The sequence below is a fragment of the Marmota marmota genome, unplaced genomic scaffold (assembly GCF_001458135.2).
Source record: "Marmota marmota marmota unplaced genomic scaffold, marMar, whole genome shotgun sequence".
Lineage (NCBI taxonomy): Eukaryota > Metazoa > Chordata > Mammalia > Rodentia > Sciuridae > Marmota > Marmota marmota.
This window is the reverse complement of record NW_025999990.1, coordinates 41,044,852-41,071,313: the sequence shown is the minus strand read 5'-3', so window position 1 is coordinate 41,071,313 and position 26,462 is coordinate 41,044,852. Positions and strand designations below refer to the sequence as shown.

The following is a 26,462-nucleotide window of genomic DNA, read 5'->3' as shown; positions in this document are numbered from 1 at the left end:
TCTGAGCCTCAGCCTGACAGGACTTCAACCTATAAATCACAGGGGGGACACAGACATGCAGACCGTAGCAGAGAAGTTCAGTGAATTGTGGTTCAAGTCAAGACACTGAGTACTCTTTCCTTTCCTCCACTGCTGAAATCACAGTCCCTCTACCATGCAGCTCATGGAAAAGACAAGGCCCTTAATGTATGCCTCTCTCCAGTCTACCTGAGCCCCTCTACCAGAGCTCAGGAAACAGGCTTCTGTTTTCTCTAAAGCTAGTCCAGCCTCAGTCCTTCTAGGGACTATTGAAACCACTTCTTCCAATTTCCCCTCATTCTCTAGCATGAACTGAAGTTTCCTTGTTTCCCTTCTAAGTGTTGGCTGTTACTGCTCTCTCCTGCTCGTTACTGGTCACTGGTGTATAAGTATCTCCCAACCTTAGCCCCCGGCCTCCCTCTCTCCCACTGAGCTCCTTTATTGATTAATTTTCCCAATTTCTGTAGGCAAAGCCAAAATGGACACATGATTTTGAGTTTCACATCACTATTTCACCCCAGGTTTCCTACTCCAAACAGCTTAATTTAGACATCTTGTCCCTGTACACACCTGTCTAGAATACATTTCATCAGCTCTACACACCACAGACTTGTCCACCACCACCCTGGTTTATCTCATCATGCCATGGATCTCCTAGGACTCCAATTATAAACCTTCAAGCTGCTGGTGATCGTCCCCCATCCTCAATGTCCAACTGTCATTACCCACCTGTTCTGAAATGATCCAAGTCTTCATTATCTAATTCTTTAATCATATCACATAACAATTATATGATAAATTATTAAAATCAATTTTCCTTTCAATTGTCAGTCAAGTTTGGTTTTTCATCTTTATTCTTGACATTAATGCTTTGATTTACCTCCCTCTTAAATGCCTAAAGCTCAGTTCTGATCAATTTAAGCACTATTTCCATATTAACCTGCTCAAATATTATTTACCAGTAATCAGCTCATTCAGAGGCCCACAGTGGTCTCTATGGGATAGCTTTTCAGGTTTCTTGTCATGCGAATTCTGGGCCTGATTTTCCCTCACGCCTCTACTCTCTTCTCCGGTGGTCATATTAATTTATCGTGATTCCCCAGCTGTTCATCTTGCTTAGGGGGCCCTGCCGCTGGTTGTGAAAGGCCCTCATTCTATTCTTCCACCTTTCCCATGCAACTTGACCTGCAGGGGCCAGTGTCAGCCACTTTCCTGCCACCTAGCTTGGCATGATGATGTAACAGTCTTACCCCTTGTGATTCTGACTTTCTCCTCTGAATACTAAGAGGCTTCATGCCATCACCCCACATAACAATTCATTTCTCCCTCCTGACTGCTATCAGATACTCCAAAGGTTTCCCTAAAAAATGTTGACTGGTACAATCATGTCCCCAAAAGAGGCCAAAGAGCACCCATATACCTTGATATAAGACCCTTCTAATAATCCCCAAACTAAGAATCCAGTGTATCTTAAATTCCACGGAAATGCAACCTGTTTCTGACTAGTAACAAATTATGACACAGTTTTAGGGAAAGGACTAGGAGGAGGCACACAAGGCACCAAGTTATAACATTTAAGGAGGTACTTGTTCCCTCACAGGTACTGACCAGCACTGCATAACCAAGAGAGTGAGGGTCACCCTAGTCCTGGCCCTGTGTACGTGAAAGAAGAAACTCTAACAGTCAAAACACAAATAAAACCAAACTAAGAGACCAATCCTAGGCAAGCTAAAGAAAAATTATTTCCCCAAGGACATAAAAAAAACAGACATGGATTTCTGGTCTATAATTACCTTCAGGACAGAAAATGGTGATGGCAATTATGGCATTAGTTAAGGAAATAAGGAAAAAAGTCTTCTTATGGAGAGAGTTTTAAAAGGGGTAGCAAGTAGCTGGGCATGGTGGTGCATGCTTGTAATCCCAGTGGCTCAGGAGGCTGTGACAAGAGGATCGTGAGTCCAAAGTCAGCCTCAGCAACAGCAAAGCTCTACGCAACTCAGTGAGACCTTATCTCTAAATAAAATACAGAAAAGGGTTGGAGATGTGGCTCAGTGGTTGGGTGCCTCTGAGCTCAATCCCTGGTACCCACCCGCCCACAATAAAAGAGGAGGTAGCAAGTAGTGGATGCTCAGGATCCTGGAGAGTTGGTACTGCTATCGGGGGATGCTTCACTTCCCTGGCTTGTCCTCAACACAAACTCATTCTGGCCTCTGTTGCCTCTTTCCAGTGATATTAAGAACTGAAGCTGATTTGAAGTTAACAAGGATGAGACAAGGCACCACTCAATCTAGAAAGAATTCTCATGGGAGGACTGAAATCTGCTAGAGAAATGCACTAGGAAAAAATGAAAATTCTTACCACACCTTCCTTGTACTTTTATAAGTTTCAACACTTTTGTCTTAAATTGTTTTTACTTTCTTCTTGCATTAATCTTTTACTTTATAAGTGAGAGGGGATCCCAGCATTCTACTGATATAATTATATTTCACATGCCTGAATTTACCAAAATGAAGGGGAGAGATTTTTTTAAAAAGTTGCTAAATATTCTGATATTTTTAGTTTCTTAAAATGTGTATTGAATTTCCATAGAGAAAATGATAATTATGATAGGAGTATTAAATGTCTTTGAAGGAATTTTTTTTCTCTATGCTAAGTATTCTCAAGCCAGAAAAATATGCTGAGAAAAGTAAGAACCAGAAAGAGAAATGAATGGCTTTCCTGAGAATTTAGAAGTGATGAAGCTCTTGTGACAACTCCTTGGAAAATGGTCAAGAACGGATCCTTTTTGGAGCAAGGAAAAAGGCACCCTGAGCCCCTAATGACCTTCCTGCCCATGTATCATGAGTCTCTAACAGGATCCAAATTCTCCTCTGGCACCAATGGAACATCCTTCTGAGTCACTTTCTGAATATGCTGACACCAGTGGAGTCATTTGACATTAGGAGGTGACATTAGGAGGAAATGCTGTATTACTAAGTGTAATCGTGTCATATTTCAAATGTCAGTACATGTGGATGTGTAGGTGGTCCAAATAACATATGCATATTTTGACACTGAGGATCACAGAACTTATTGTCAATAGAAAATAAAAAAGGGGAGGGGAGAGAAAGAGAGAGATTGCTCCACGTACGGAGGCTGAAAGAGACTTTAATGGCTCATCTAATTCAATCTTCCATACTTAAGAAGGATTAGCCTTAAACCACAGCAACCCATTAGAAATCATCCCTCTTCTGAAGTAACTCTTGAGAAAGAAATTCTAAACCTCCTGTAGAGTTTAGGGAAAAATTAAAACAAATAAAAAGAAGATTTATGACACTAATGACCAACTAGACAAAGCCACATAAAGAAAAAATGTCCTACCAAATCATAAAGGACAAGATACAAGCAGATTGCTTGTGTATTGCTACTTTACAATTTCCAGGGATGATTTATATGCCATAAAATTCACTTGCTGTAATTATAAAATGCAATGATTTTTAATGAGCAAACTTAATAAATTAATTTAAATGATTGTGCAATCATCATTATAATCCAGTCAGAATATTTCCATTACCCAAATCAACTCCTTCAAGCATATTTTGCAATCAGTTTCTGCTCCAAAAAACCATGCGGATACATCCTGTCTCCAAAGGTTTGCCTTTTCTGAACATTTCACATAAAATGGCACAATACTATATGCATTATTTTGTGACTAGTTTCTTTCACTTAATGTTTCTGAGATTCATCCATGTCATACCAATGTATTAGTAGCTAATTTCTTATTGTTGACTGATATTTGTGTGTGTGTGTGTGTGTGTGTGTATGCGCGTATCTTGTTATCTATTAGCCAATAAAGTCACACTTAGATTGTTTCTAGTTTTGGGCTGTTATGAATAGCGCTGCTATAAACACCCATGTATAAGGCTTCTGGTAGACAAATATTTTCATTTCTTTTAATTGAATTCTTAAGAATAGAACTGGGGCTGAGGATGTGGCTCAAGAGGTAGCGCGCTCGCCTGGCATGCGTGCGGCCCGGGTTCGATCCTCAGCACCACGTACAAACAAAGATGTTGTGTCTGCCGAAAACTAAAAAATAAATATTAAAATTCTCTCCCTCTCTCTCTCTCTCTCTTTAAAAAAAAAAAAAAAAGAATAGAACTGATGCATTGTAAGTCCATTTAAGTTTGACATTTTTAAAAAATACCAAACTTTTCCAAAGTGGTTGCATACATATGAACCGAGGGTTCTAGTTTCTCCACATCCTCACTTTCAGTCTATTTGTGTCTCTGAATCTAAGGTATGTTTCTTGTAGATAGAATATAGTTTTTAATCCAATCCGGTTTTTAGTGGGATATTTAGTCCATTCATATTTAATGTAATTATTGATGGCTGCTAGCAATAAATCTGTCTTTATTTGGAAGTCTTTATTTCTCTTTCATATTTGAAGCTCAGTTTTTCTGATCAAAGTTGATAGGCTTTTCTTGTAGCATGCTGAATGTGTCATCCTTTCTTCTGTCTTCCTATTTCTACTGGTGCATTGTAATTATACATAATAGTGGGATTCATTATGCCATATTCCTACATGCACATAATTTGATCAATATCATTCCCCAGTACCATTCCTTTTCCTCCCCTTCTCCACAAATCCACTTGCTCTACTCATCTCCTTGCTATTATTGTTATTACTAATTAAATTAGTATATCATAATTTTATACACACACATATGATTTATTATGTTATATTAGTATAGAGGCACAGCATAATCTGGTAGATTTCACTCCACAGTACTTCCCCATGTCTTTCCCTCCTCCCTCCCTCTTAATCCCCTTCCTCCATTCTATAAGTCTCCTTTTATTTTCATAAGATCCTCCCATTTTAATCAATAAGTGGGTAGCATCAAATTAGAAAGCTTCTGCATAGCTAAGGAAATAAGGATATGAAGAGAGCACCTCCAGAATAGGAAAAAAATCTTTGGCGTCTCCTCTTCCAACAGGGAATCAATATCCATTATATATAAAGAACAAAAAAACTTAAAACCAAAATAACTAATAAAGCCAATCAATAAAAGGGCAAAAGATCTAAATAGATACTTCTCAAAAGAAGAAATACAAATGTCCTCCATTGTTTCTGATGAGAAGTCAGCTATTAATTGTATTGTTTTCTTAAATGTTAAATCATTTTCTCTAGCTGCTGATAAGATTATTTCATCTTTTAGCAGCTAGATTACAATTTGTCTAGGTAAGTTTCTCTTTTTGATTGTTCTTATGATAAGCTTTTTAGATAGGCAAATTAACATTTTTCATCAGATGGGGTATTTCAGCAATTATTTCTTTAAATGTTTCATGTATTCCATCTCCTCTTCTTCTGGGATTGTTTATATATATATATGTTGATACACTTGATGTCTCACAGGTCTCTAAGGCTCTGTTCACTTTTTTTTTCAATTAAAAAAATCTTTATTCTTTAGGTCGAATAATTTCTTTTGTTCTACCCTCCAGTTCACTTATTCTTTCTTTTGCCATCTCATATCTGTTGTTGAGTCCATATAGAGAATTTTTATTTCAGTTATACTTTTCAAATCCAGAATTTCCATTTGTATCTTTTTTTAAAAAAAAAAAAATCTCTTTTATTGAAATTCTGTGTTCGTTGAGTGTTTCCTTTGACTCTTTAAACATGGCTGCCTCCCAATTTCTGAACATATTTAAATAGGTGTTTTACAGTGTTTTTCAGCTAAATCCTCCATCAGAGGACAGATGCTCAGAGCTAGTTCCTATGGGTGCTCTTTTCCCACATAATGTCTAAATGTTTTGTTGAATTCTGGGCAATTTAATTAGTACTCTGAATTCTGATTTTTTTTCCCACAGGAGTTGTTGCTATTGTTTTTCTTATTTAATAATTTTCCTAAACTAAGTCTGTGATATTTGTCTCCCACATAAGGGACAGTTGCTGATGCCTCTACTAAATTTATTTTTCTAAGTTTTTGTTTCTAAGTCTGATTTCCAAGGGTTATCCCCATGTGTGCATAGCTTAGTGTTCTGTCTTGAGCCAGAACACTTCCCTCTGCTTCTGATTCTGTGTGTGGGCTGGGGAGCACGTGCAAACCTCAGGCTGTTTTCACGTCCACCTTGGCTTTTACCTTCTGCTGGCTTCCCACAAACCCTGTGTGTGTGCTCATGGGCTCCACTGGCCAGGTATACGTGGGTGTCTTGGACCTGCTCCATCTTTCCTGATCATGCACACAGACTAAGTTCAATCTGGGATATACAGAAAGCCATGAAGCCCCTGATGGCTCTCTCACCTCCCAGAACTACTTATTAAGTCACCAGAAAGACCTTGCTTCAAAGAGGACTATAAACTCAACCCCTTGGAAGTATTGGCCTCTTCTGCTCATTTACCACCAAGTTGGCCACTTGAACTGACAATCCTCCAAAAAGAGTGAGCCCCTTCTGGAAGCAGCAGCAAGCCTGTTAGTTTTCAGTTTACCCTACCTGGTTGAACCATCACCTAACAGTGCTGGAGGGGAGGAGGGGAATGGGATCAAGATGGTGAAGAACACCACAAATCAATTTTGTTCCTACCCCAAGCTTAGTAATTTCCTTGAACAAATGCTTCTGAGTCTGTTATTACTAACTGCCTTTAGTTCTAGAGCACGAAAATGGATGTTTTTGATAGTCTTTCTTCCATCTTCCCATTTGCTTTGGGGGGAAGGTTTTGTCAACCTCCTCACTCTCTCATGCCAGAAAACAATATCTCAAGCACTCTACATTCTTCTGGAATTAAATCATTAATGCTATCAAAATATAGACCATGTAGGTGGAAATATCACTATGAAATTTTATTTTCAAAGAAAAATGTAGGGTTGGGGTTGGGGTTGTGGCTCAGTGGTAGAGTGCTTGCCAGGCATGTGTGAGGCACTGGGTTCGATTCTCAGCACTGCAAATAAATAAATAAAATAAAGGTCCATTGGTAATATATATATATATATATATATATATATATATATATATAGAGAGAGAGAGAGAGAGAGAGAGAGAGAAGAAAGAGAGAGAGAGAGAAAGAAATGTTTGCTTTTCCTCCCTGTGAAAAAGTTAAAAACCTTTTCCCCCAAATAAAGATGACCAAAGGCACAAGTTTCAATAATTATTTCATTTGATTAAATTAATTAGAAAATCTCACTCCTCAGAAGCAGCACCTAAGGCCCTATCCTTGACTCCTTCACATACATGAGGGAAATGAAATAGGCCTGTGGAAAGACGTTAGTCTCAAAGCACTTCGGTTAAGATGGTGCCTCCCACAGCTGGTTTTCTGCTCTTGTTCCTTCACAGTTTACTCACTTCTTTCTCTTATGCTTCAGCCATGGTCAATCAGATACACAAAGACCCTTCTCCTAACAGTCTTTTCTTGAAAGGCTTCATTGAAGCTTTCAGACCCGGCCATTTGTTGATTTTCCTTCCACTGTCTCCACAGACAGCCTGAGGGCTCTTAGGTAAGTCACTTGAGCTCTGGACACCCTCAAAGCCCTGGGAAGGAAAATGAACTGCCCCATATCTCTGGACCCCAGTTTCTTAGATGTTGGACAAAACACTAGAGTTTTAGTGTTGATGAAACCTCTCATTTTCTTATGGGCAAATTAAAGCTCTGGGAAATGAAGGGCCTACGCATGGTCACCTTCCACAAGTGTGATAAAATTTAATATGTCATGCTGATAAAATAGGCAAAAGGCCTCAGAAACTGTTATCTGAATAAGTACCAGGCTCAGGGAAGGTGACTAGCAACGCTTTCCTGAAGATCAAACTTACATTCCCCAGGCTCTGAGAAGACTGGCTGCATAGCCTCTTGGGACAGACTTTCCCACCCCTCCCCCTTCCCTCTTACCTGAGCAAAGAAAATCCAGGCTGCACACTGTCCTGGGGCCAGAAGGCTCTTTAGTTTCACTGTAGTGAACATGAGAAAGAAACCTAAAAATCCACTGGAAGGAGAAAAATATTCTTTTGTTAGTGATACTGTCTTCCTTGAGCCATTAGCCAACTCCATTTTAGTGGCCAATTCCTAATTATTGCATTACCTCTGTCACATCTGTGTTTCCTGGTGATTTTTGGATAAAAATAGAAAAAAATCGAAGTCCATGAAGCTCTATTTTTCAAAGAGGCTATGATGAGAACATGTCATCAGAGGTAGGGAGAGGTACAGAAATTTGGGAGGTCTCTGGCTAAATCATAAAAGAAAAAAAATGTAGCAGACAATACCACTGCTCCTCCCTGTATTATTTCTGGAACACAGTACTTGCCAAGATAGAACCTCAATTTCTTTCAAGAAAATAAACCGTCAAAGGGAAACTCTCCAGATGTTAGAAAGGGTCTGGACTGGGCCCTGGGCTCAAGGTAAGAATCTGAAGGCTGGTTCTAGTAACACATGTGGCAAAGCCAGAAGTCCCCAAGCCAGGCAGATCTTCCTAGAAGCTATGCTTTGGAATGATGCCCAACACCTGTGTGTGAACTGAGAGAGCCTCACCCACAGGAGCCTGACGGTGGAGCAGCATTCGGAGGTCTGGACCAGCAAGGGTATTGTCACCGCAGGACCCGTGCAGCAGGTCCTATGCTGGAACCATATTCAAAAGTGTCACTGTGTGGTCAGGACCAAAGCTCTCAACTCCTCCTCGCAAGTGGAGGTAGGACAACTGGGGAAGAGATGAGGCAGAGAGACTGCAAGAGACAGAGACTGACTTCTTGCATATGTGTTCAAGTGGTAGCTTGAGTGTCGCTTTTAATTTAATTGAAAATTCATAACTACGTGATATGATTTTAGTTGTACCCCAAGCTAGAGAGCTATATTTCATTTTTTCCGGAGTCTGGAGTGCCATATTTCCCTCTGACTTTTATTATAGACACTGGTATGTGGCTTTAACCCTCACACCAATCAGGTGTCTGGAAGCAGGCTCAACTGAATCAAATACACCTAGGACCAAATTTCACAGAATTGTGTACTTTCACTTCATTAGATTAGACTAGTTTCATAGCCACATTCTTGGAGCAGCACCAGGGACAGGCATTAGGTTTCCCCTGTATATTTCTGTGGCTTTGGCCCTGATCACCTGCAAAGTCTATTCAGATTTGCATCTGCAGTCATGGGAGACTGGACAGCTGTGGATTAAGTTATCAAGCCTCACACCCAAAAGGCAAGGAGGCACTGTGGGTAAGACTTACCCAATTAGATCAAGCAGCCTGGACTTCTATTCTTAGCTGTATTCATTGACCCTCATGATCTTGACCAAATCCCCCTTTTTCTTGCCTGGGTTCTGTTGAGGCATAAGGAATAAGCATAGCAGTCCTCATTCAATCTTATGGACCAGAGACTTTAGATCAGAAAGGTTACTTTCCCCAAAGTCTCATTTTATTAACAAGGAAATTGAGGCACAAGTACAATTGGAATTCAGGTCTCCATGGCTCTTCAAACCTCACCAAGGAGATGTGTTCTTGACCAGCCAGACAGAGTGAGAGCTTCCAGGTGCCCAAGATCATGAGGATGGAAGTGGACAGCGAGGTAGCCTGTGCTCCATAGCTCCTCTTGGTGACTTCCACCCTCACCCCAGGCAGGACCTCCTGAAGGTGAAACTCTCGGTCCGAGATACAGACAAGGAGAAGCCACTGAAATGATATGGGGAAACTGGACCCATTCTTAAAAAAGATGCCAGTGGGGCTGGGGCTGGGGCTCAGCAATAGTGTACTTGCCTGGTATGTGTGAGGTACTGGGTTCGATTCTCAGCACCACATATAAATAAAGGTCTATCAACAACTAAAAAATAAAACTAAAAAAAAGACACCAAGCTAGGAGGCAAAATATAACAGTTAAATCCATTCAAAGATTTCCAAATCTTTAAAATAAAAACACCTGAAGTGCACTATTTGTTGGGTTATGAGAAAGCTGCAGATTAAAGGGGCAGAAGTAAAGCAAGACTGTCACTCCACAAAGACACACCAATGAGCTGGGAACATACTGCTCTGTTCCAAATAATAAACAACTGTGGACCTCCCCTTCCCTGCCACTTGCCCAGGCTGCCAAATAGTCACACTCAAAGAGAAGCCAATCTACAGGCCCGGCTGCTCTATGACATAGGAATCCCAGCTAACAGACAAGTGAACAGGCCAAATCAAATTGACAGGAACTGGCAAGATGCATTCTGTTACAGAGCTCCCTGGAACTTTTCTATGGTGATAAAAATCATTCTGAGGCTCAATTGTAGAGACAAATTATAACATTGATTCTTTCTTTTCCTTTACCCTAATATGCTTGAGGAGCAGGGCAAACCCCATCAGAAATAGTATCGGGGCTGGGGCTGGGGCTCAGTGGTAGAGTGCTTGCCTTGCACATGTGAGGCACTGGGTTCGATCCTCAGCACCACAAATAATCAATAAATAAAGGTATTGGGTCCATCTACAACTAAAAAAAAATAGTATCTATCCACATATCCATTTTTTACCTCTATGTAAAGACTCACTGCTTCACAAGGTACCATTTTATGTGTGGGAATGGATGGTCTGGCTTTTACATAGCAATTGTTCATAGTTTGTTAACATCTTACTTGTAGGTGACTTGAACAGTTAATAATAATGGCCACCATTTATTGGGTCAGGCTTAGGACTTTATATATATTTGATCTGATATATACGAAAAGCCCTATATTGGTATTATTTTCCCGTTTTTACAGATGAGAAAACTAAGACTTAGAAGAGTTGATGTAACCTGCCCAAAGTTAGTAAGTAGCAGTCCTGGGGCTCAGCCCAAGTTCGCTCTTCCCACTGTACCAGAATACAAGCTTTGAGACCTCCCACAGAAGTCTTCCCCTTCTCAGGACTGCCACCAGAAAAGGTGGGAATGAACTTCTGTGTGTCTGGATAAATCCATCTGATTCACCTATATCCCCAACTCCTTGCCAAGGTCAAATACTAATGATCACCTTATTGTCTAGACATCTAGTCACTGATTTCTACAATTTGTTTCTAAAAGTTTCAGGATTCAATGGCGGTTTCTAGGGTCTGCCTTTGGGAGTAAAAGGGAGGCCCAAGTGGAAGCTGAGCGGGTGGGCTTCTGGAACCAAATTTTCCCTTGAACTGAATCAGTTATATCAGTTTAATATATTAAAGTTCTGGCTGGGAGCGGTGGTGCACACTCATAATCCCAGTGACTCAGGAAGCTGAGACAGAAATATTGCAAATTTGAGGAGTGCCTGGGCAACTTGGTAAGATCCTATCTAAAAATAAAAAATAAGCTGGGAGCAGTGGCACACACCTGTAATCCCAGTGGTGTGGGAGGCTGAGGCAGGAGGATGGCTAGTTCAAAGCCAGCCTCAGCAACAGGGAGGTGCTAAGCAACTCAATGAGATCCTGTCTCTAAATAAAATACAAAATAGGGCTGGAGATGTGGCTCAGTGGTCAAGTGCCCCTGAGTTCAAATCTGAGTAACCAAAAAACTGAAAAATAAACAAAAAACTAAAGATAAAAAATAATTTTTAAAAAGGACTAGGGATGTACCTCAGTGGTAGATTGCCCCTGGATCTGATTCCCAAAACCACAAAATATATTAAAATATATATATTATATATATTGATATGTAAGATAAAAATTGCAAACTTTTTTTTTTTTTTTTGGTGCTGGGGATTGAACCCAGTGGTGCTCTACCACTAAGCTACATTCCCAGCCCTTTCTATTTATTATTTTGACACAGGGTCTAACTTTCCCAGGTTGGCCTTGAACTTGAGATCCTCCTGCCTCAGCCTCCCTTGTTGCTGGGATTATAGGGGCACCACCACACTTTTCAAAAGGAAAAATATATATTTACATACTTGGAAATTTATATACATTATTATATAATATGTAATTTATATGTGTGTGTATATATATATATATTTTTTAAAGTCCTCTATGAGATTTGCTTATGAAGGGAAAAGAGTGGGGGAAGCCCCACTCTTCAGCACATTTGAAAACCACCACCCTGGCTGAGCGACATCTGCAGGTCAAGGGTCCTTGTTGGACATGGCCAGCCCTGAGTATCTTTGGGTTCCAGGAACAACCTGCAGGGGACAAGCAGGTTGCTTCCCACTGCACCCACCACCACTGGCTTCTGCCACTTATTCCTATGACTGGCAGTGACCCTGAACTTCACAAAGTCACAGCTGATTGCACAGAAAGCATACACATTTGTAAGTTCAACATTACCTGGCACAGCAGCTGCCATGGAATCTGTAGAAATACAGGAACGGGAAGTCCAGGACGCTGAACAGGTCACCTGAGGAGCACAGCAATAGTGAAACAATGGCCCCCACAGTCCTCATGCCCTTATGCCCCTCTTCCAGCTGCCCCAGGAAACACAAGGCAAAGGTCTTGGGCACAGCAGCCCCTGCACATTGAGCAGCCTCACTATGGTATTCCTAGGGACTCTGTTACTGGCTCTGCTTTCTAATAAGATAATAATAACAACAACAACGATGATGTCGTACCAAGAGCATCTTCACACACGGTCCCACACTAAAAGCTTTCTGTCTTTATCTCTCAATGGGATTCTATGGTCCCTATGGAGAGATTTTATCTCTCCAATGGATTCTATGGTGTGCAGAGAAGTGAAGGGAGAGTCTAAGACTGCATACTTCTTGAACTGTGGAGCCAGAATGTGCACCCCAATTAATTCAAACTCTAAAATCTTTTCTCTTCACCAGGCAGCCATCCCTGCACAAGGGAGGGTGTGGTAGGGGAAAGTCTCTTAAGATTCTTTTCGATTTTTCTGTTTTATGTCTAAAAAAAGATTGTGAATGCATTCTCCTGACATCTTTTTGCATTTTCGTATTTAATTACTGCATCAGCAGCACCAGGGCCAGACTGACTGTGCAACTCATTTCAGTTTAAGGTCCAAAGGGTACATTTATTTCTTGTGAAGTAAGTTCATTCTTTTAGTTCCACTTGGTGCAAGAGGAAATAATCACACATACTGGCGGCTTCCCTCTCTGGAATTTGAACTTAGTCACAAACAAGAAGTCAGGAGATTAAAAAAGCAGAAAGCCTTCCAAAAATGTCCTGAGAAAAGGAATTAAGCATTTCCACAGCGGATAGCTTAATCCTTCCAAATCTGGAATTTTTTTTTTTTTTTGAGTCTGCAGGAGCCTGGCCCTCCAGACCCCTGGCCCTTGGTCTGGATCTCAGTTCTGGGTGGACTGGAATGAAAGGGCTGATTTTTCTAAATATTCATGGAACATCGAATAGCAGTGGAACATGCAGGCTGTGTTTCCTCCACCACTAGACCTGCTAATCAAGAATTTCAGAACCAAAGACACATGGGCTTCTACACTTCCTCAGAGATCTACATGATCTCTGATGATTCAACCATCTATTGGGAAGAAAGTTCTGGATTCTATTTCTCTGAAAGATTTTTTTTTTAATAGTGGACTATTATCTTCATTTGTTCATGCACATACATATGTTTAACTTAAAGGGTTTCTTGGGTTTTTTTCATGAAGACTGATAGGAGGTGACGAGATCTTGTTCTCTTTGGGCCATCATGCCACTGAATACCTGTGCTGTCTAACCAGGAACTTGGAAATGACACCATCAGATCAAATCTCCAGTTCGTGAAGGGCATGGCTGTATTGTGAGGTCCCTTTCCCCGCTGAAGTAACAGCCAAAGTAACCCTGGGGACTGGGACCTCAAGAGTGGCCAAAGCCCCTGCTCAGGCATGCGGAAGGGATGTCCATGGAGAATTGGTTCTGTCCCTTCAGCAGCTGTTGGTTCCTGGCTCTTTCCCAATTTCCCTCTCAGTGTGAGAGGAAGTATATCGCAGTCAGTATGATAATGAGGAATGACAGAGAGGGTGAGCAATTATGTCCAGGACCTTGAGACCCCTTAGGCTGTGCCTCCTCTTGGCACCCAGTCTTGTATCAGAAGCACTCCAGAAGGGCAAACAGGACATACGGGCGTGTTGGCAATTTTTACAACCCGGCCCAGGCTTTAAAGGGGTCTGAAAGGCAGAGGAATGGGAGGAATAGGAGACTGGGAGGGAGAAAAATAAGGAATAAATCACAGTTCTCAGGGAATTGTCAGATAGTAACCCTCACCCAGATCCTGAAAATGGATCCCAAAAATTGAGAGAGAAAAAAATAATAAAAGAGTCTGCCCTTACTGCTGAGCCATTTCTAACACCTTCATATATTTTGCACACTGGACTTATTTGAAGTCACTCATGTCCCACCTCCTAGAGCTAGGAAATCTTTGAGAGCAGACACCCTACTCATCTCTGCAGCCACTGTGTCGCCCCTCACCTGACACAAGCAGGCCCTACTGAACACAGGACAACTGTAAGGTCTGAGGATTGCTTGTTTTCCCAGGTGAGAATGTGTTTTCAGTTGGCTATATGGTCCTCAATTTCCAGTTGACTCCAGATGCTTCTCCTTTGATGCTCCTTTTTCTTTTACTCAAGTAGCACTTTTTTTTTTCTTTTTTGTGGTACTGGGAATTGAACCCAAGGCCTTGTGCCTGCCAGGGAAGTGCTCTTCTACTGAGCCACATCCCTGCCCTGAGGCACTTGTAAACAGAAACCCTAAACAGCAAAGATTAGTGACTCTGCCATCAATACCCCTCAAGGGGTTGCAGCATGCTGCTGGCCAGGTCCAAGTCCACCAGAGCTCAACCCAGAAGCCTAAGAGCACGTGCAATAACCTTCTCAAGCCAACACTCTGCACCGCCTCACGTAGAGCTGAACGGCATGAGCACAAAGCCAGAGAGCTGTCAACATGTTTTGTGGCAGCAACATGAGGTGACGCCATCCAGTCTGAGTTGACCCATCACCATTGTGCTCCACTGCAAACTCTGCTGATCTGAGTGGGGGACTGAATCCCACTTCTCTGAAGATCACAGAGCACAAAATTGCCATGGTGGGAGGTGTGGCCCAGTCTTGCCATGCTCGAGACTGAGATTTGAACATGGAGAGAATTTCCTCTCACCACATTTCAGTCATCAGAACTGGCAGAAGAATGGGAGGTCGGTTCCCAGGAGCGATTCCTGCTTTTTGCTTTATCTCACACAGAGGCAGCAGCACCCCGATGGCTAGGTCAGAGGCCTGTGGTCTCCTTGTTCCTCTGGTTCCTTGAAATTCTCTCTCAAATACCACAGCAGAGGGGCCTCCATACAAATATGAAGTGTAAGTTTTTAAGCTTAGGAAGAATCTCTCTACTACTGGTTAAAACAGTCTAAGAGGAAAGGAGGGATTCTTCTTGAGCAAGATTCTGAGAGCCTTTTGGCCTCTACAGGAATAGTGAGGCTAGAAGAAGTGATGGATTCTGCCCACCCAGAAGCAAGCTCAGAGTCCAGGGCATGGAGAACTGTCTACCTGATCCCACATACCCCAAAGATTCATCTACAAGGAAGTTCGTCTTTCCACTCACTTATCAGTGAGGGAGGAGAGAAGCTTAGTCTAAAGCCCTATGCAGAGACCACGGCTCACTAGAAGAGCTTAAATAAGACTGACCACACGAAGTGTTGGTGAGAATGTGCAGCTACTGGAACTCTCACACTCTCACCACTGGGTGAGAGTGACAAATGGTACAAATAGTTTGGAACACTGGTACTTTTTTACAAAGTTAAAAATACATACAAGATGTATGAAGATGTGAATTTGGTGTCAACATACCTTATATACAACCAGAGATATGATAAATTGTGGTATAAAAGTGTATTAAGAATTGTAATGCAAAATAATAATAATAATAAAATACATACAAGACCTACTAATCCTGCTTAGCTGTTCTGTCTGCCAAAACTTAATAATCAGCTGCATATTACCATGAAAAAATGCTACTAGGAGCTATCAAAGAGTTCAGGGTAATGGACTCCCAAGGAGTCTTCTAGATCCTGAGTTTCTGTCTTCTCACACACCAAATTTCTACTTTAATATCTATCTGCTTTGGTTATCTACTCTGACAAACAAATAAAGACAAGCACTTCATTATTCCTGGGTACTTTTTTTTTTTTTCACATGAGTTTTGGAGGGGACACCATAGTGGGACCCAACTTAAGCATGACTTCTCCCTGGGGGCCTTTCTGAGAACTTTTGGAAGCCATGGGCTGCTGCTGACAGCTGCATAGGTTACGTATTGCATGATATCAGAGAGCAGGACACTGTTTATATAGACCATGCTGACTAAGGCAGCCCTGAGAATTTCTAAAGACTAATGGTGCTCAAGACCTGGACAGGTTCTTTTCATTTAGATTTCAAAAGAAGCTTCAGTACTCCAGACAAGATTGTTTTACCACTCAATGGTCCTCATCCATGCAAGCACTCAAGAACAGACCCCACAGCTACCAAGGTTTGCAATCAATGGCACTCCCCTGATAAGAAGTGAAAGGAAAAGTAGATATACCTTTAAGGCACCTTGACACACAATTTGTAAAAGTTCTAAGAAGGCAATAAAGGTGACCTCAGTGATCACACACAGAGCACCTTTATAAAAAGAACATGCCTTTATATTACCTAACACACACAGAAGACTACATAGCTTTGAAGTGTTTCCCTGGAGTTCTCAAGGATTGAATATTGAACTTGGTACTGGTATACTTGGAAGTATCCAGCTTCTTCCGGAAGGCTGTCACCAATCTGTACCTCATCCCACACTGACCTTCTATTGGCATCAAATCAATATTGGCATCAGATTCACCATTTTTGGTCAGGAGCCATTTTATCTAGAGGCTCCGAAGTTTCAATTCTGAGGCAATGCTGCTTAACTTCCCGTAAGAAGTGTACCTGCTGAACGATCAACGATCAACGCCATCCCAGCTTATGACACAACTCCTAAGCAGCTTAGGAAATTCCTCTTTGCGGGCTATAAAGCTGCTCTGTTGAGTGCCATGACATCTGCTGTTCTCTTTGAAGGGACAGCCTTATTGGTTTGCCTCATGCTACTGACAATAAATCTCTTGCATGAGATTTTGGTGTGTGGCTTGGTCTTTGGACTTTGTGTGGACCCTGTGAGTGTCCTTTCACCTTCCCTAGGCCTTTGCAGAAGCCCTGTTATGATGGCCACTGAGGCTTGTAGGATTCCTGAGTCCTATAGCATTAGGGTATGCTTTTGCTCGGGAACCTCAGCTACTTACTGCACCAGAAGCCAAGGTCTCTGCTACTAATTGGCATAAGAGGCACAGCCACTATCACTGACCCAGCAAAATCCTTCTCATAAGCTCAAATTTCTAAATCCAGCTTCTTCAATGACCAGCCTCTTCAATGATCTGCCTCAGCTAGCATGAAGTCACAGTAAACCAAACTTGCAGAAAGGACTCCTTCAAGAGAAGTGTGCCAAGGCTCTCTCTGAGGAAGCCCACAGGTTCCATGACTCACTTGTGCTGCTTACTGCAGATCATTCCTCAACATTTACCATGCAAGGAGTTAGAAGCCTGAAGGAGAAGGAATGGGGGGCAAGTATCATTTACATATTTTTATGTAGAAGTATTTATATACTTAAATATGTATAACATTGTGTGTATATGTGTATTTTTTTTTAAGTGCTGGGAACACACAAGCTAGGTAAGTGTTCTACCACTGAGCTACTTCCACAGCCCCTAAAAATATGATTGAAGGAAAATTAATCCTTCTAAGGATCCTCTTCTAGCATAATTAAGTTCCAAACAGGTTCTCAAATCAGAGACATTTATTTTTCTCTACATATTTTTTATTGAGATATAATTCACATACTATAAAACTTAACCCTTTAAAGTATATCTTTTGATGGGCGTGGTGGCACATGCCACCCAGTAACTCAGGAGCCTGAGGCAGGAGGATGATGAGTTCAAAGCCAGCCTCAGCAACTTAGAGAGGCCCTAAGCAACTTAGTAAGACTCTGTCTCAAAATAAAAAATAGAAAGGGCTGGGGATGTTGCTCAGTGGTTGTGCACCTCTGGGTTCAATCCCTGCTACCAAAATAAACAAATAAAGTGTACTTTTCTGTGGTTTATAATATATTCACAGAACTATGTAATGTTATGGTTTCCATATGTGGTGTTCCCCCAAACTGTTGTCTCATATGTGAGACGGTACAAGAATGTTCAGAGGTAAAATAATTGGGTTATGAGAGCCTAACTTTATCAGTGCATTAATTCACTGATAAGGATTAAATGGGTGGAAATTGTAGGCAGGTAGGGTGTGGCTGGAGAAGGTGGGTCACTGGGGGCATGGCTTTGGGATTTAAACTTTGTTCCTGGTGAGTAAAGTTCTCTCTGCTTCCTGATTGCCAGGTCCTGAGCTGATTTCCTCTGCCACACTCTTCCGCCATGATGTTCTGACTCACCTCAGGCCCAAAGGTATGGAGCTGGCCGGCTATGGACTGAGACCTCTGAAACTGTGAGCTCCATTTAAACTTTTCCCCCTTTAAAACTGTTCTTGCCAACTGTTTTGGTCACAGCAGCAAAAAATCTAGCTAAAACATGCAAGCATCACCATTATCTAATTCCAGAACATTGTATCCCCTCATAAAAGAGATTGATGCCAATTTTAAATTATTCTTCTGTCTAAACTATTCAACAATATTAGGTGGTTGACCACTTTGTGTTCCCAAAGAGTAACAATGCATGAAGATATTCTTATATGGGCCTAAAAATTTAATAATAACTCAAGGTGAAAAGTTGGACTTTTCAGATAAACTATTACCAACAACCACCATGCTTGGAAATTGGTGGAGAAAATGCTTCCCACATCAAGAGAAGTTCTAGAAAGAAACCAGGAATGTCCTACAAAAGTATTCACTTGCTTGAGACACTTTATAATAAAGTATAGAATCAGTGAAAAAAGCAGTAATCAAAAAGAAAAACCTGGCAGCAGGGTCAGGAGACCTAAAAGTGCTTTTCCCTCTGCTAAGCACCTGCTCTGCATCATCTTGGTCATATCACTTAACTCCTCTGAGCTGCATATTCCTCACTTGTAAAATCTGGAAGCACCTGTGATAATTGCTAAGCTTCCTTCCAGCTCTGCTAATCATGAGTTGACAGAGGAACAGCATAATCTCTTAGTTGACGGGCAAAATGATCTCTTTAGGTAAAAAATTATTTACCCACATCCCCTACAAATAATTCAGGAAGTAAATGAACCTGTAAATCAGGAGAATCAGTAAATATAACTTTCCAAAGGTTTTTGACAAGTGCACATTTCAAAGAGAGAGAATCCTAAAACATCTGCCAGGTGACTGACGCTATGATGAGAGGCAGGATTTGAAGGCAGATAACCGGCTGTACGGGTAGATAGAAACTGCTTAGGGTTCAGCATGGCTTCATAGGATTTATTATTGTACAAAGGATAGGCTTTCAAGATGACAGTGGGGAGGACACTCAAGAGCAAACCTCAGAGTCTGAGATGTCCCCAGGCTGTGGGAAAGAGCAAACAAAAGTGAGTGGGAATGGAGAGAGTAATGCATTAAGAGAAAGTGATCTGAATGATCCTTAGGAGAGTGGGCTCAGACACAGCATTTATAATCCAATAGCCTTACTCCAGGTCACTATGGAGGAAACTAGCTCAATCAGTTAAAAGCAGCTAAAAACACCAATGGAAGCTGTCACTGCCACACAATGCTGTCACTAAGCACAGGGTGAGAGCTGGGAAGGCTTTAGAAAGAATCCAGCCCGCCTTTCTCATTTTAGACATGAGAAAACGGAGACTCCAGGACTTAGGTAGTGCTTCAGGCATGTCAGTAGTCAAAAAACATTAGTTTCTTTTTCTGTTGTTGTTATTGCTTACAAAAAAAGGGGGAAAAAAGTCTTCATGTCACTCATGAGGGAGCCTAAGATGTTCCAATTCTAAGTCAATGCTCTTTCCAACACTCTACCATGCTATAAAGAGCATGACCAGTAAGATGTATATTTTCATTCATATCACACATAGACACTACTTTTTTACAACCTCTGTTGTGGTTGGAATATGGTTTGTCCTTTCCAAAACTCACTTTGAAGTCAAACTCTCATTGTGAGGTCTTAGGAGGGTGGAAACTGCTGGTGTGGTGGTGAACACCTGGAAACCTGGAATCCCAGTTACCTAGGGAGGCTGAGACAGGAGGATTGCAAGGTCATGGCAATAGCAAATTAGTAAGACCCTGTCTCATAATAAAATTATAAAAGAGGAGGCTGGGGAATTAGCTCAGTAATAAAGTACTTGCATAGCTCACAGGAGGAGCTGGATTTAATCCCTAGTACTTAAAAAAAAAGAGAGAGAGAGAGAGAGTGAGGGTGGAAATTTAATCCAACTATGATGTCTAGATGTGTGCTTTTGGGAAACAGGATTAGATAAGGTCATCAAGGTGGGGCCTTCATGATTGAATGCTGGTGTTCATAAGAAGAGAAATGACACATGTGTACCATTCTCCATTGGTGTCATCTCAACATATGATGCCCTGTGCCATCTCAGGACTCTGTCAGCAAGAAGGTTGTCATCAGATGGGGCCTTGTAACCATGAGTCAGTGCGGGAACCCAAAGCAACCTATTTTCTTTATAATTTATCCCATCTATGGTACTGTGTTTTTAACCACAGAAAATAGACTAATATGACTCCAAAGCCTTTCAAAGTAAAACAAACAAACAAACCAAACCCAACCCACGTTGGAATAGAGCATTGTAATTCAGGAATCCAGGTAATTCATTCCTCAATCTGAAAAGCAACTACAGAGTAATTGAGGCCGCAACAGGGTGAAAATAAGCTTTTAAAATTGACTTCTTTACTCCAGTATTCAGAAAATTAGATGATGATGTATGATAAAAACTTTACAAAATGAGGTCAGCTAGAAATGGAGTGTATTTGACAAGTGCACATTTCAAAGAGAGAGTGTATTTTCACCAAATCCTTTTAGCACCAAAACAGCAATTCTGGATGCTTGGGTAAGGGACTTTAGAAGAGGGCAAAACAAGCACTAGATTACTTGGCAGGTAATAAACAGACTCAGCTATATATCTGAGACCACACTAGATGAAAACACAGACAATAAAATGCATCAGAGATAAGAAAAAATTCCTGGGCAATAAAGTCACAGTGGGTCTTTTTTTTTTTAACTTTAATTTTTGTGGTGCTGGGAATGAACCCAGGGTCTCATACATGCTAGGCAAGTGCTCTACCACTGAGCTATATCCCCAGGCGCACTGTGTTGGGTTATTAAGAGCAAATTCAAGTAGGTGGACCATTTTTTTAACTCTCAGGGTGACATACTAGAAGGTAACCATATTCTCTTTTGGGATGTCTTCAGAGATAACAACCAAGCTCAGAACACTGGGTTAAACAGGGTCAATGTAAAACAACCCACAAACACCCCAGACGGCTTACCTGTGGGGTGAGCTGCAAATGCCAGAAACGCCACACTGAAAAAAAGACACAGCAAAGTAGTCAAGAAAGTTTCTCCAGCACAAAAAAGAAAAAAAAAAAGGGGGGGGGATACAAAACCATACATTTCCATCCATTTTACTTGGAAATAGTTCAATTGGCCTGAAAGCAAATTTTCTATAGTGACTGGTCTCATTCTGCCTAAGCCCAACTCAGAGAGTGAGAATCTCTTAAAATGTTTTGGCAAGAAGGCTGAATCTTCCTGGGACAGACTGAAGGTCTCCTGTCCCACCTGAGGACCAATGATGTCACTTTTCTCAGTCCTGGCTGACCATAACTATGATCACATTTAATTTACCCAGAGTATTTAAGAGCTAAACCAAGGGCACTCCACATTACAAACAGGTTGCAATCTAAAAGCTAGCCACTGAGCTATGTGAACTGAGTATCCTTTTTCCATAAAGTGAAGTGTGTTTAAGGTAATTAAATTTCCAACCTGCCCACAAATTGATCCATCCAACCACAGCTGAAAACTACCTGGACTGAAGTTTAATAGATGTCCACAGAAGGGGCAGGGAGGGGGTCTGGAAAGGAGATGGAGGAATGTTCTTTGATGTGAGCCACATTGGACCGTGGCACCCCATTCTTCCCCTCTGGAAACTTCTGTATCCCTGCACCCCTCTATGGTGCCTGCATGCTGTCCAATGCCCACTGCAGTGGACTGAATCCTCCCTTCTTCAGCCTCCTCTACAAAAACTCCATGCCATCCAGACAGTCGATCTAGTTAGAGGTTAGGAATAAAACTTGACATCTAACTATGGGAAGGAATTTTTTTAAATGTGTGGAATGGCCTGCTCTGGCTCAACCCTGGCTGCACATCAGACTAGTCCAGCATCCTGGTTTATATCAAAATCTCCCAGGGCAGGGTCCAGACAAGTTTTCTCCATGATGGCCCAGGCAGTTCTAAAATGCACTGGAACCGAGGATCACAATAGGCAATCTCCATCGAGTGGTGACGTTGTAGGTAGTCCTAAGGAAGGTGGCCGTGAGCAGAAACCACTGTTAGACTATCAGCCCTGCCCTGCTCCTAGGGCTATCTCCCTGCACCATTTCTGTTTCTCCTGAGCTCTGCCTTGAAAGCCCATTTCTCGTGTCCCCTTGAGCAGTAGCAGTATAGCTGGCAAAGGAGCAGGAGAGGATGCTTGGGAGGACAATGGAGAAGAGCCCATTATGGGGATCCTATAGAAGTTGTCGGTTTGTAAGACAGGGCTTACTTGTAGCTCTGAAAAGTACACATACTACACAAGACTGGAGACTGAGGAATGATTAGTCCTTCACATGGGCTCTGTAAGTCTTCACTTGACATCTTGTCATTTTTTGGAAAACTTGTAATCTCTTCATATGCCATTATTTGAACTCCCTGGATCCTCTTTTGTTTATAACTTCAGGAGCAGAAGAAATTCCTCCTATTGCAGGATATGAAGCACCTCTTTCCATCCCAAAATATCTCTCAGGGCCTGCCATGGTTCCCCAATTCCCATCATAAGGGTCACTCCAAAATATTAGGGGGTAGAAATAATTAAGGGAAAGAGTTGGTCTTCTAACTCCTGTCCGGAAATTTGCAAATACAATGCTAACCCACTCCTAATTCCTACGCTGTGACCTCTTTGGGGGCGAGAACTATATTTTATTCATCTCTCAATCCCAAGTACCTACATGGATATAGTGTCATGCATACAGCAGGGCTCAATATGTGTTATAATGCAGTTAATTACCTCTAGGTTATCTGTGGTAGGAATACATTTGAAGAAAAATATAAATTGAAGCCCCCAATAGTTCTAAGATCATAAGTTACATGTAAATTCTAAAGAGGAAATTGTACTAACATAAAAGGCCAAATAGCAGGCCTTTTTAAAATTCACTCAATCAATAAATATTTATTGAGTGTCTAATATATGTCAGTCACTGTTCTAATATCTAAGAAGAAACAGGTAAACGAAACTGAAACATCCCTATACTCATAGGAAATAAAATGAGAGAACATGAAGAAACCATAATCTACATATGCTAAATTCCAATACTTTTTTTCTGTTTCTCTAACTCATACCCCAGAGAGAATACCTATTTCCCTTTGACACACATACACAAAATTGCATCTGGAAAATAAGGAGATGGAGAATAAATGAGCAACATTATGGTAATTTTCTATTTAATAGACAGATCAGTATCTGCCTCGTGTTAAAAAAGAACTGGTACTACAAGGTCATTCTATAACATTCATTCCTTACATATTGTCTAAGTTCCTCAAAAGGCAGAGCAAAGTGATATTCAATTTTAACAATTTATTTATGCTCAGCCTGTGGACAGCTTTCCCATTCGCCTTTTCCTTCATTCTTTCCCCTTACGTGGTTCCTTATTCTCTGTATTAGAAACATCAAGAAGTCAGGGTCAGGGAGCAAATACATCCTCAGTGAAGTAGGAGTGTCTGCCAAAGGCAGAGAACCATCCAACGGTTTGCGTTTCTCAAAATATCTAGAGTTCAAACCAATTTTTTCACCCTGGCATGCAACACTCCAGGCTGGCCCCAACAAGGACAAACCATAAATCTGAGCAGATTGCAGATTTCTGGACACCAATACCCTCAGCACCCAGTGCCAAGGGGAAATTGAATAGTGGTACTTATTCTGATTCATACATCTTTATCACTTGTACCAGAAAAAATCTGGAACCAGTCACGGCTTAAGCAGGGTATGCCACAGCCTCAGCCAGGAAGCTGGGAGTACCAAGATCACAGGCAATAAATATCCTCACTCCAGGTGGAGGGGGAGAGGTCAGAAGAAAGAACTGAGGGTCAACAGAGGCTCATTTTTCTATACGTCTATTCCTTTGCTGTGCGATCTGGTTATATGTTTTGTACAGAAGAATTGCCTATAATGGCACAATGGCTTAGAAACTTGGTTTTGTTTTGTTTTGCAGTGCTGGGTTCAAATCCAGAGCCTTGTGCATGCCAGGCAAGTGCTGTACTATTGAACTTCACCCCTAGTCTTTGGAAGTATTTTAAATAACAATAGCCTTCTGTATTTTCAGAAAAATCTCTTGAAAGAGCTGGTGGGTCTGAGCAGAGTGTGACTGACTGCTGCTGGGCACAAAGGTGGCCCACAGCAATGCGTGGGGTGTGTCTTACATTCACACAGGCATTTTAATAAATACTAGGATATTTACGGGCATCCTCTGCACATGGAGAACACAGCTCAAGTTGAATGTTTTAAGTAGAGTAACTTCCTCCAGAAATCAGCATGACCAAATGGTGGGGCACATCTCCAACCTTGGCCCTCTTCACTAAAATTCACAACACTGGGCAACATTGGGTTTCCAGCAGCAAACCTCATTTTCTTTCTCAGGTCTGTGTGGTAGCACATCCTGTCTATCAAGGAAACTCTACTGGCTTCTTGCTACAAAACGCTTTATTCAAAAAACAAAAGGTGCTTGGGAAGTGAAAGGTGCTTGGGGGTTTTCAGAGGGCCTGACCTTTTCAGGCCTTTCCTCTTTAGGCCTTCAGGTCCCAAGACTCGGAGGCCAGACGTCTAGTACTGAGGCTACTGAGATCCAAGAATGAGTCCCAGCTATACTATTTAGCAGGGAGACCCCATCCTTAGCCTGGCTCAGACAAGGGTACAAACAATAGTCCACATACCAATTTAAAAGTCAAAAACTAAACCTCAAATTTGATCCTACCTGAACAAATACACCTTGAAAACAACCTGGAATCTAGATTAAAATTTAGAATTCTGGGGCTGGGGTTGTGGCTCAGCGAGGCCCTGGGTTCGATCCTCAGCACCACATAAAAATAAATAAATAAAACAAAGGTATTGTGTCCAACTACAACTAAATAATAAAGATTTTTTTTTTTAATTTAGAATTCTGAGAATGCTTGGAACTTTGTGTCAGGTGGCAGCATGGGGAGATCTGGCCTCTGGCTCTGGGTTCCCAATGTGCCCTCTTCTCTTTGCACCCCAGGTTCCTTCCTGCTCCCCAAGAATTCTCCGCATATGTACATGAACAGGACATCCTCTGTTTGCATCCCATTCTGGTAACAGCCTCTCTAGGACATCCATTAATAGGAACAAGTTGGGAAGACAGACCTGGAAGGCCCTGGAAGGGAGCTTGGAGCCATTTGGGTAGGGGATCATAGAGCACAGTCTAGAAGTAAAGTTGTGGGGTCTGTATGAAATGTCCCTTAGCCTCCAAGGGGAGGAATGTGGCCCTCTGAAGTGCAGGGCTAGACGGAGGCCTGGTCTAAGGGCAAGACAACTATCTGGTTTTCCCATCTCTGGTCATCTCACAAATTATTTAACTTCCTTTCCTGGCAGCCCCATTTGCTCTCTAATCAAAACATTACTGGAAAATAAAATTCATTAGCTCTAGAAGAATATGCATTGGTACTTCAAAAATGCAAATTATATTTTACCTGAATATATAGTTTAAATACTGCTGGTCAATGTCACTAAGGAATGAGAAAGAAAAGATAAAACATATGAAACAACAGAAGAAATTTTTAAAAACACAATACAGTCATTATCCACTATTAATAAATTTTATTTCTACATGTTACTACTTTATAAATTCTTAATAAATTTTATTCTTAATAAAAAATATTCAAAACTAATTCCAGGGTGTTTTTTTTTTAACCTGAAATAACTTTATAAAATTTATTTTGTATAACTGAATTATTTTTAAAATGTTTAAATTTGCATATAATCCCTCCCTCCCTCCCCACCGCCGGTTTATTGTTTTAAAAACAGTTCCTAGTTAAGTGCCATAACACACACACATGTTCACCTGTGTGGCTGATGGCTTCCCGTGTGCATGTGACCACTTTCAAAGGACTATCAATTATCTCAGGGCACTAGACTGGCTTCTAGGGCTACCATTTTTAACAAAAGTAAAGGGCATTTAAATAAATTTGAATCTCAGATACAGCAATGTCTTAGTGTATGCTCCAAATAGCACATGGGCCATACTTAAACTGTAAAAGTTTGCTGCTCAGATGAAATTCAAATTTAAAGGGCATCCTGTCTATCAAGACAACTCTACTGGCTTCTTGCTACAAAAACACTTTATTAAAAAAAAAAAAAAAAAAG

The 26,462-nt window shown here is 41.2% G+C and overlaps 1 protein-coding gene across 3 annotated transcripts in view; it reads right to left on the bottom strand.

Moving 5' to 3' along the window:
- Positions 1-26,462, bottom strand: part of Tmem241 (transmembrane protein 241) — a 119,444-nt gene that overhangs the window by 40,175 nt on the left and 52,807 nt on the right. For all 3 annotated transcript variants that reach the window (XM_048806438.1, XM_048806439.1, XM_048806441.1), the window contains 4 exons: positions 25,790-25,825; positions 21,325-21,359; positions 12,211-12,280; positions 7,874-7,967 (listed from right to left, as the gene is read on the bottom strand). In XM_048806438.1, the coding sequence (XP_048662395.1) occupies positions 7,874-7,967; positions 12,211-12,280; positions 21,325-21,359; positions 25,790-25,825 (235 nt within the window). The remainder of the gene's footprint in view (positions 1-7,873; positions 7,968-12,210; positions 12,281-21,324; positions 21,360-25,789; positions 25,826-26,462) is intronic.